The sequence below is a fragment of the Lathyrus oleraceus genome, chromosome 4 (assembly GCF_024323335.1).
Source record: "Lathyrus oleraceus cultivar Zhongwan6 chromosome 4, CAAS_Psat_ZW6_1.0, whole genome shotgun sequence".
In the NCBI taxonomy this organism is placed as follows: domain Eukaryota; kingdom Viridiplantae; phylum Streptophyta; class Magnoliopsida; order Fabales; family Fabaceae; genus Lathyrus; species Lathyrus oleraceus.
Window position 1 is genome coordinate 397,409,918 of NC_066582.1, and position 11,859 is coordinate 397,421,776.

The window sequence follows — 11,859 nt, forward strand, 5'->3', positions numbered from 1 at the left end:
GACCATATTCAAAGATCCGGAAAAGTTTGATCACTCAAGACTTGAGGTAATTATTGAAAAAAAACTATTATGCATTATTACTATTTACCATAGTTTTGTTTTGTTCTTATTCATGTGTTGATACAAAATTACAAGATCCAAGACATTGATAGATTATGTAAATCATTTTGCCAGGCTGCTAAAAAAACTCAAAAATTCCATGCCATTTGAAAGTGGGGTCCATGCTTGTCCTAACAATGAACTATAGGGTATAATACTCAATCTTACTGAGAAGAAATATAAAACTTTAAGTTGTATTATTCCTTCATTGTTTTGCACTTAAGATCACACTGTTTATTGTTTATTTATAATTTAACGGTAGCTTACTTATCATAATTTGGTTAATTAGAATTCGTCCTTATTTGTACCAATGCTATCGATTATATGTTAATTTCTGGCACATGATTGGTCGTTGAAGAAAACCACTCTTGCATAACTTTGGTGCTTTATATGTTTATCGTGTTTAGTATTAGTAGAAGAAATGCATATCTAGTGGGTCACTCCCATTACAAGTAGGTATAATTATTGAATAGGAAAACTATATTGTCTAAATTTATAAAAAATTAAGTTAAAGTTTTTTAATTTAAAAAATAAACAAGTTGCGGATTTACCTGAGGACTAAGAATATCCTGCGGATTTACCCGCGGAATATTGTTCTGTCGGTATTTTTTTGCAGACTTACCTTTGGACTTAGCTGCTGATAGTCCTTTTGATGGTTTTAGCTGGGAAAACAAATCACAGGAAAAACAGAAATTTAACTAAAATCCGCAGATAAATTCACAGGGAAACAAAGTATTTCTAATTATGAATAGACCTGACTGGAAATATCATATTTGTATACCCACGTAGAATTGAGTAATTATCAAACCTCGAACAAAATTTTCCAATTCACAAATTTCTAACATGCACTTCATCAATAACAACAAAATCAAAGCATTCACTTCATAAAATAAAATAAAATAAAAACTCCACAACATGCACTGTTTATATGGAGTTAAACATCAAACCTTCTTACAATAAGTAATGAAAGAAAAACAAAAGTAACGCTTCATCATCATTATTAATCCGTTATTCAAATAAAAATCAAAAGAACCTGAAATGAAATGGTACACTAAAGATTCAACATTATTAGAACTTAGAAGCCACGGTAGTGGGATGCATGATTCATAAACTCAGGATCATTCCCAATTGCCTCCAAATTTTCATACGGAAGACAAATTTCAAGGTCCATACTACCTTTTTCTACACCTGCATACACATAAACTTTCCCATTTCTTTTATTTGAACTCCCACTTCGAACCCCCACAGGTTTTCCCCAACCAAAATCATTAACATAAACGTCAAACCAAGGAGAACTCCCAATCACCAATGAATTATTATTGACAGCATCATCAGAGTTTTTAATAAAATTCGGTGTTATCAACCAATTTTTATAGTCACTTTTCAACTTCTCGTTCGAGTGCAAAGCAATCATCTTGTTCATCTTCAATGCACCTTTACCAAGTCCACCATCTTCTAACAATTCACCAGCTTTCATGGTAACCGCAAAATCTATCACAGCAGTACCAAAATAATCATCATGCAAAGGCGGAATCAGCCTTGGTCTAACGCCTATATCCAACACAAAACTCACTTCTGTTTGTGGGTCAAGTTTTCTAGAACGTATAAAAGAACGCCAAATATGAGTCAAAAGTGCTTGCAAAGAAGATAACTTCGTCGTCCCAGCTTCTAAGTTGGCTTTGAATTTTAGTTTAGCAATATTCTCTTTTGTCAAATGAAATAATCTTTCTGGCAGGTTGAGTTTTCTACCTCCATTATTAGAGTAATTATTTTGCGGTTCTATTGTGAAGGGAAATCGAATGGGACATGGAGTATCTTTTGGAAACCAACGTTCATATATTGGAAGTTTGGATATTTTAACACAACCTTTTGAGATTTCTGCCAACGAATTAGAAAAATGGCAAAACGATTTACCATCACCAACCACATGGTTGAGTGTGAAGCCAACAAAGACGCCGTCGACTAATTCTGTTACTTGGACAGCAAGTAATGGCTGTGATGTCCCTTCATAATTTTTAACTCCATTAAGTGAAAATAATGAATGATGAATAGGGGGAATATATTTGGGTTCAAGAATGTCGGAGACACTAATATGTTTCGCTGCAGCATGAACCAACAGTGCTCCTTCGTTGTTGCACTTGATAGAACATGAGATAGTGTTATCGTCGTGTTGTGTGATTTTGAGACGGCCCGTGAAGAGATGGAAGAAATCGAGGGTAGAGGAAAGAGAATTTTTAAAGTGTTGGATTTGATTAGTTGAATCTAACTCAAAAGGTTGGTGATAAAGAAGACCAGTTTGATTGTATCCAAATGGGAGAAATTGTAGATCCCATGGTGTTAGATGGATAGTATGATCATTGAAGTGATTTGGTGCATGGATTGTAGTGGTGGAGAGGATTTGGACAGAACTCATATCTAAGGTGAGGAATAATTGTTATGTTGTATTTAGGTTTGTTTCAAAGGACTCGTGACTCCTATTTATAAAATTGTAGTCTAATAGTGGACAAGTAAGGGTGTGACACATTCGCGTTATAGCATTGAAAAAAATAAAAATATTAAAAGCTAAATTTGAACCGCTTCTTTTAACTGGAAAAGTCTTTTGCGTAAGTGAAGGAAAATGGTGGAAAAGTATTAGCTGAGCAGTTGTTGACGTATATTATGGGACACGTTTTGGAAGCTAGTCAATTTGTGACTACATCTAGCACCACAATTTGTGGTTAAAAATTGGCCAGCTCTAGAAATTGTTAGTAAAACTAGTTTTAAAATGAATCGTAGGGAATATTTTTTCTTTTTCAATAAGGTTGAATGATCTACTTGAAAAAGTCCAAATCACTTGCTTTGACCTAGCTTTTCCTCTATTCAATGAAACATCTAGATTCAGGTGTGCATGACCTATCAACAACTTCCTATTAATTACAGGGGGACAATTGATTCACTAAACTAAAACAATCTTATTTATCAACAAAAACTTTATTCAATCCATTCATTATAAGAATAATTTGACATCCCATGCAATTTAGGCGAATTTCACTTTACTCCTATAATATTTTTTGTTTTGGATTTCTATCATTTTTCCCCCATAAGCATAAAATTTGAACACCGAATCTAGGGAGTAAAAAAAAAAATTATTACAGGAGATAACTTTTGTATTTATGGGACAAAAGACACAGAATTTTAACATTTTAAAAGGGTATCAAATTTTTTTTTACAGGAGGTAAACTGACTTTCGCTAACATTGCAGCGGTATCATACATTTAACCCTTAAAAACATGAATGGATCAAATCCATCAACTACAATTATATCATATATTTTGTGTTGAGAATGTAATTCATGGTGTCGAAGCATGTTGTTGTCGAAACACTTAGTTATCGAAGTGTCGAGGAATTAGCATCGACATGGATTTTTTACAACTGCCGAAGTAAGATTGCAACCCAACTTCAACTTCAGTTGAGCCCAAATTACAACGGTCAAAAAACACAGATGGAGATGATGCTTATCTAACGTAGTACAGAAGACTCATTGGACCACTTAGATACCTTTGTCACACAAGGCCTGGTTTATCATACATTGTAGGTATGGTTAATAGATTCATGCAGAAGCCAAATGTATCACACCTAGCAGCGACGAAGAGGATACTAAGGTATCTGAAAGGAATACTCAACTATAGCATTTAGTTTCCTGCAACTGATGAAGGAAAAGAATGAAAGCTAGTGGTATATATCGACTCAAGTTGGTGTAGTGATGCTAAGGATAGAAAATCCACAATTGGTTATGTGTTGTGAATGCTGAGGATAGATGGTGTGTTGAGAATGTAATTTATGGTGTCGAAGCATGTTGTTGTCGAAACACCTAGTTGTCGAAGTGTCGAGAAGTTAGCCTCGACATGGATTTTTTACTTAGGCCCAATTTCGCAGTGTTATCAGAATTAGGTATTTGGGGTTTGCTTAAGGAGCAATCAAGCCCAAAGTTTATAAATATGTAATAACCCTTATTGATTATAACACATCAAAACTGAAGTGCAATTGCATAGTTGAATAAAATCTCAACTTGAGAGTATAGAGTTACTCTGCAGAAATTCTTCTTCTTCCCCTATTTTGATAAAACCCCAATTCCCTTTCATCCACAATTTCCATCTTTTCTACTCTTCTTCCATTTATAATTGTGCAGCGATATAATCTTACAACCTAGTATGGTTGATTCACTCAAGCTAAGAGTGAAGAACAAGAGGAAATTCTATCGGTATGATTGAATCTTGTTCATCAAGATTGCAGCGAAATTCTCCATAGGTTTTTGGTGAATTTCCAACATTTTGAATTGTTTCTTTTAACTGGAAATTATTTTGCGTAGATGAAGGAAAATGGTAGAAAAGTATTATATGAGGTAGGTTATGACACCAGGTGTGTAGGGGGTAGAAATAGGTTGCATTAGGTTTTGTCAAAGCCTAAACTCTTAAAAATAACCTGCTAAAAATAGTAAATTCTAAGCTTGGCCTATAGTCGGTCATAGATTTATTTTTAGGTTTGAGTCTGGCCTTTTCGATTGTTTGAATGACACGTTAGCTTGTGTAAAATTCAATTTCATTTGAAAATATGTAAATGAGAAATTCAATTAATATTTAATTATATAAACTAAAAACTAAAAAATCAATGATACTAAAAGTTTAATTGCATTGACTTATATGAGCCTATATGTACTGGTCAAAATGTACAGGTATGCATGTAACCCTTCTAAGGGCAGGGGTAATCAGAGGCCTTTGTAGGTTCATAACTGCTTGTAGAGGTTAGGGTTTTCCCACGGCGGCAAGAAGCTCTATGCATTGGTTTCACGGTAATTTTAGAGGTCTTGCTCATATGATGTGAGAAGTCATGTTCTATAAGTGTGTTGCTTTAGGTGTTGAATGTGTAAATTATGATTTATCCCCTCTCTCGTTTAGGAGATAAGTATTTATAGAGGTATTTTGGCCTAGGGTCTCTTGGGAAGGATCACCGTCTTTCATTTTTATTTTAAAAAAGAAAGTTATATCACTACGGTTCTTTAAACTAACCATTGTGATATATTTTCTAATTCTAAATTTTTAATCATTTAAAACCTGACGCTTTTTTTATAAAATATCATTAAAGTAAATCTTATATCACCACGGTTGTCTAAAACACTATTATAATACATTTTTCATTCATTTTTAAAATTTTAAATTATTTAAAACCTGACGCTTTTTTATAAAATTTCATCATATATCACAATGGTTTTGATAAACAATTGTGATAATATTATTTAATCATTTTAAGAAGAGCTAGCTAACTTGTCTCTTCAGTTCCATGTTTTCATTTCCATCAAGAAACAACCCCTGACGAAACAACACGATTTTCAACCCTAACCAGACAATACCATTTTCAACCGTAACAAAACAAAACCAGCTTCGGCCCTAACGAAATGTACAACACCATCTTCAAACCTAAAGAAACAACAACATTTTCAACCAACATTTGTGCTTTCATACCGTTAAGGAAGGATCCGACATTGTGTTCTTCGTTCTTGACTAGCCTTCGATTTAACTATCAATGAGGAACTCAAAGATTTTGACAACATTTTTTACTTATTCATCGCGTTTCGGATATGTAAACTTTTTCCTCATGCATCTACAGTGCTTTCATTTTCAATTGGTGTTTATGTATTTGTTGTTGTTGATGTCATTGTGTTGATGATGCCACTAATGCTTATGTATTTGTTGTTGTTGATGCCATTGTTATTGATGATGCCATTGTTGTTGTTGATGCCATTGTTGTTGTTGATTCCATATTGTTGCTTATGTGTTTGTTGTTATTGATGCCACTGTGTTGATGATGTCATTGTTATTATTGATGTCATTGTGTTGATGATGCCACTATTATTGATGATGTCATTGTATTAATGATATTATTTTTGATGATGTTTGTGTCTTGATGTTGATTGTCTTGATGTTGATTGTTTTATGTCTTGATAGATGGCTTCTTCTTCATTTAGTAGTGACAAATCTACATATACAAATGAGGCCAGTATAAATGATTCTCAATATGTTGTAGGAGAACATAAAAAAAATAGAAAAGAGGTGTCATAATGATGGGTAAATTAATAAAAGTCCGCAAGTCGGGTGTCAGACTTCCAGTCAAGTTTAGTGTCGTTTATACTATTCTTGATGGTCCTCATTCTCCGCTTTTTAAGGGTTATGTTGCGTTCCTTTGACATAGAAAAGCCAACATATTGTTAGATGATTGGAAAGATGTAAAATATGAGGTGAAAAAGAGCATATGGACAAATATCCAGGTATTAATTTTGATTTTCATTAATTCAATATTACTTTATATTAACACTAATACATACTTATTGATGTAAATGTGTAGTTGACGTTTGAGTTTAGTGATGATTCGAAGGTGAAAAAAATGTGAGCCACTAATGCTAGTATGACTCGAAGGAGTTTTAAGTCACGGCTCACGAGTGACTACATTACAAAGCCTAAGCCTAATATTGAGCGTTTGTGAGTGAAATATCCTTTTCTTGACAAGAAGGTTTAGAAAAATAGGTATGAGGAGTTCATGGTTAGTACTAGTTTTATTTTCTTATAATTTTATGGATACAACCATGGAAGTTAATATTTTTCCTATGTTTAAAATAGGTTAAAAGTGAAGCAGAAAAAAAACTGAACTAGTCTAAAAAAAAATACCCCTGTAGATTGTCTCGTGGGGGATAAAAAAACCTTGAGAAAATAATGATTTCTGGAAAAAAAAATACAACAACTAGAAAATGAGGACTCCACGAGTCATGATTGGGAACCATATCCATCATCACGACATGAGAAGTGGAAGAGGGCTCGACAAAGACCAAATGGAGACTACACTTCAGATGCCTCAAGATTAGTAGCTGAGAAAATTGTAAGTAGAACTTGTTCTACATATGCTAATTATTATTTAAATCGCTTTGATAATTAATAATGTATGTCTTATCATGTTGTGTAGGATTCATCGGTTAACTCATCCCGTTAAGGTTCCTTTGTTCCAGAACCACGACATGATATTTTAGTAAAAGCAATCAGAACAAAGGAGCATGGTGGGCGTGTCCGTGGGGTTGGACATAGCATCGGCCTGAGAGTGTTTTTAGGAACGTCTAGAAAAAGCACCAAACAGGTGAAAAAAGAAACGTTGGAAGTGTTTCAGAGGAAGATAGATAGTCAAAGAAAGAATTTAAATAGAAGTTAAAAGCTGAACGGGAAACTCGCAGGAAATAATTGGAAGAAGTAAAAGAGTTATATGTGGTATGTGAGAATATTGTGATATTTGAAATGTATGATATATATTATGTTAATTATGTTTTGTGTTTTTGTGTTTTTTATGATGTAGAGAATCAGTGGAACCGTCCCACATTGTACAAATGAAGATGATGATCAATTGCCTGATAGAAATGTTGTACGTGGTGCAAGCATAAAAGGCAGTTGTTCAACCTCCCCCACCGATAATGAGATCCATAACGGGTCATTAGCTCCCTCTGAAGGATATTATTCCAAAATGTTATGTTACATTATGCACAACGAAGATTGTGTGTTTTCTCTTGCGCTAGAACATGATCCAGAGTTACAAGGGTTAGAGGAATTCTTAATCCTTCCTAGAGATATAAAGGATATGATCATTGGAAATTGGTGACTAGACGTATGGTTTCTACAAGTTTGGTGCACATAAGTATATCTCATTATGGTACATTCATTGTTTTGTATAGAACTAATTACTCATGTATTTTTTTGTATTTTGTTTAACCATTTAGGTACAATAACCTTATTTTTATAGAGTTAAATAAATTGAATACTTATAGATTTTTGGGTCCAGTTAGAGTACAATTTACAAGTAATTCTACCAAAAACATTAAAGAATATTTAACATCACAAATAGCGCGGGGGTGAAAAGAATGTTACTTAGCACCATTCCTCAATAAGTGAGTAATTTTAAAATTATGATTTCTCTATTATAGTTAGTTTTCATGTTTTACCAAATACTAATTATATATGCTTGTATTATTCATTCATAGAACATTTTCAATTGATCATCATATCTCTTCGAACGAATATGATAACTACATTGTGTTCGTTACACTATCCACTTGAACCTATGATGCAACAAATTATCACTAGGTAACTTTATATTTATGATACGTTTAGTAATATTTTCTTTGACTTTGTAATTATTTTTGTGTGTAACATTTTTAAATCATTTTCAACATACAGGGTTATGGAGAGACACTATAAGTTGAACAACTCTAGAAAAAAGCTCTCATTTTGTGAGCCCTAATTAAATTAATTGTGACATTCACTTATATATATTCATTAAGTGTATGGTTATATATTCATGAAATTTTTAAATTTGTAGACTAGGAAACAAACAAAGGGATACGTGTGTGGGTACTATGTAATGAAACATTTGTTTAACATCGTCTCTGTCAACATTGTTGATTCGTGGGATCGAGTATATATCATGTCATAAAATGTTTACAATAACATATTAATGTTAAAGTAATTTTCTATTATAAATCAAATCACGTGATATTCAATTTTTTCACTTGTTTACATAGACGTTTAACGACATGACACCTTGCTCACCCGATGACTTAGATGACGTTCGTAGATGTTGGGCGTTTAGTTTCAATGTATTAGTTTAAAAGGGGGGTGGTACTGTATGACTTCGTCTTTGACTGTTGTAAATATATTTTTATTGCTTAATTTGAAATTTTATAAATATTTAGCTAATATATGTATAATATACAAGTAAAAAATACAAATTATTAATATATGGAAAAATTAAATTAAATTAAATTTTTTTATTTAATCACGGTTATTTATATCAACTATTGTTATAGATAGAGTGCAAAATATTATAAACCATATAATCATTGTGTTTCGAACCCATGACATTTCGCTTTATATCACAACCGTTGTATACTTTAACTGTTGTGATATATAATACGCTACATAGTTTATCACAATGGTCATACGCCCATAGTGGAAAGCATCATACATACAATCATACCTTACCTTACAACGGTTGGTCGGATGTGGTTGTATCCCATTTCTGACCGTTATGATAGGTATTTTTCGTAGTAGTGCCTCTCATAAGGGTTCCCAAGCTCCCACCCTTGTTAGGGCCTTTATAAATATAAAACTACACAGTCCCTAAAGCACGTGAGCTTTTTATAAAAGAGTGTATTTTTAGGCCCTAAAGCATGGGAGTATCCTGAACCCCTAAGTTTCTAAGTTTCTTGGTGACATGCGTGATGAACCACACCGACTGGGATTTTAGGTCCTCGAGCTAAGTTATGTTGAGCATGACTGATGAGAATATGAGTCCCTCATGCATAGTTATATATAGCACGTCTGATTAGACTATAGGTCTCTCAGACAAGGAGTTTAACCTTTAAGGCGGGACTTCTATCAAGATATTAGATAAGACTTTAGATTAAGTCTCTTAGGCTAGACTTCAGTCGCGCCCTCTGGACGAGATAGGACCTCGTCCGAGAAACTCTAAGTCCCTTAGGTGATGAGTTAGATAACATGTTTAATGGGAACTCTTAGTCCCACATGCTAAGTTAGATTAATCCTGACTTATGAGACTTTAATTCCCTCATGTGAGGCGCTAAACCTCTCAGGTGGGATTTCTGTCAAGCCCTTAGAAAATATTTTAGACTAAGTCATATAGACTAGACTTCAGTTATGCCTCTAGGCGAGATATATATGTTTGGACCCCGCACGAGGAAACTCTAAGTCCCTTACAAAGGGAGTTAGATATCCTAGTTAATGGGAAATCTTAATCCCACATGTAAAGTTATATTAAGCCTGATTTGTGAGACTATAAGTTCTTCATGCGAGGCGTTTGACCTCTGAGGAGGAACTTCTATAAAGTCCTCAGACAAGACTTTAGACTAAGTCTCTTAGGATATATTTTGGTCGCACCTATGGGCGAGATATATATGTTTGGACCCCACCCAAGAAAAATATAAATCCCTTAGGCGAGGAGTTAGATATCATGTTTAATGGAAACTCTTAGTCCCACAGACAAAGTTATATTAAGCCTGACTGATGAGACTCAAATTACCTCATGCGATGTGTTGGACCTCTTGGGCGGGACTTCTGTCAAGCCCTTAGAAAAGAATTTAGACTAAGTCATTTAGGCTATATTTCGGTTGTGCCTTTAGGCAATACATATATATATATATATATATATATATATATTATATATATATATATATATATATATATATATATATATATATATATATATATATATATATATATATATATATATATATATATATATATATATATATATATATATATATATATATATATATATATATATATATATATATATATATATATATATATATATATATATATATATATATATATATATATATATATATATATATATGGACCCCGCCTAAGGAAGCTATAAGTCCCTTAGGCAACCTGTCTAATGGGAACTCTAAGTCCCAAAGGTGAATTTATATTAAGCATGGATGATGAGACTATAAGTCCCTTAGGTAACGCATTGGATTCTCGGACATACCTACTATCAAGCTCCCAGACAACACATTAGACTAAGTCTCTTAGGATAGATTTCGATCACGCCTTTAGGGAAACATATATATGTTTGAACCCCACTAGAGGAAACTATAAGTCCCTTAGGTGAGAGGTTAGAAAGATTGTTTGTTGGGAACTATTAGTCACGTATTCAAAGTCATATTAAGTCTGACTGATGAGACTCTAAGTCCCTCACATGAGGTGTTGGACCTCTTGGGCGAGACTTCTATATAACACCCAATCAAGACTTTAGACTAAGTCTCTTAGGCTAGACTTTGGTCACTAATAACTCACTTTATGTGAGTTATTTAATCCTTATATACTTGAATTTAAGGGTAATTTATATCTTGAGTAATGTCATTTATTTATGTTTTATGTTTCTTTAGTTAATTTAGGGTAGAGCACACTAAGTGCTCTCTTTTGTCAATTTATGTGTGTTATTCTTGTGCAAAATCAGCTTTTTTGACGAGTTTTGTCATGCCAAGATGTGTCACGCCAGAAAGTTATGACCCATACTCAGTTGGCCTTGAGCCAGAAGATGCTGATATGAGTTCTCGAGTTCAATATTCATGTTGGTGTGGTAGAGATTTGAGAAGAAATTGGGTTGAGATGGATAAAATGAATGGATAAGGATGAAACACTAAAAGACAAAGGATAAAATGAATGGATAAGAATAAAACACTACAAGATAAAATTCTAAAAAGCTATCAAAGTTAGCTGTTGTTGATGTACAATTGCTGCTCCCGAGTTGCTGCTCCTGAATTGCTGCTACTACTGCAGTGTTGCCATATTGTCATGTTTTCTTTTGTGTTCAATGTACTATCATAGTACATCACAAAGGAATACGCTTTATTATTTGGACTTAAGTTAATGGATCATTGTAAGGGCCCAAGAACCAAAGAGGGACAATATGCAGCACGAAAACCTCTATAGTAGAGCTTCAATGCAATGAAGAAAAATGTTTTGAAACTTGGAAAATTATGCAGAAGTGAAATAAAGGAAAGCAACGAGTTTTGTCATGACAAAAGACATGGCTCACTGATTAAAAAATTGCAAGTCATTGAAGTGTCATCCTTAGGTTTATCATTTATATCTTCTTGCTTAGAAATGTGAAACTTAAGATCTTTCTGTGTTGTGCTTATTTTACTAATTACGAGATAAACTT

General features: G+C 33.4%; 1 protein-coding gene across 1 annotated transcript; it reads right to left on the reverse strand.

The window, feature by feature from the left end:
- Positions 1-956: 956 nt before the first annotated feature.
- LOC127075656 (protein ENHANCED PSEUDOMONAS SUSCEPTIBILITY 1) lies at positions 957-2,565 on the reverse strand. The gene has a single exon (XM_051017106.1). It carries the CDS (start codon positions 2,510-2,512, stop codon positions 1,175-1,177), a length of 1,338 nt encoding a protein of 445 aa, XP_050873063.1. The 5' UTR covers positions 2,513-2,565; the 3' UTR covers positions 957-1,174.
- Between the last annotated feature and the right edge of the window lie 9,294 nt (positions 2,566-11,859).

Bases quoted from the DNA above. Each gene is read 5' to 3' on its own strand.
- LOC127075656 (XM_051017106.1), bottom strand. From the start codon at position 2,512: ATGAGTTCTGTCCAAATCCTCTCCACCACTACAATCCATGCACCAAAT.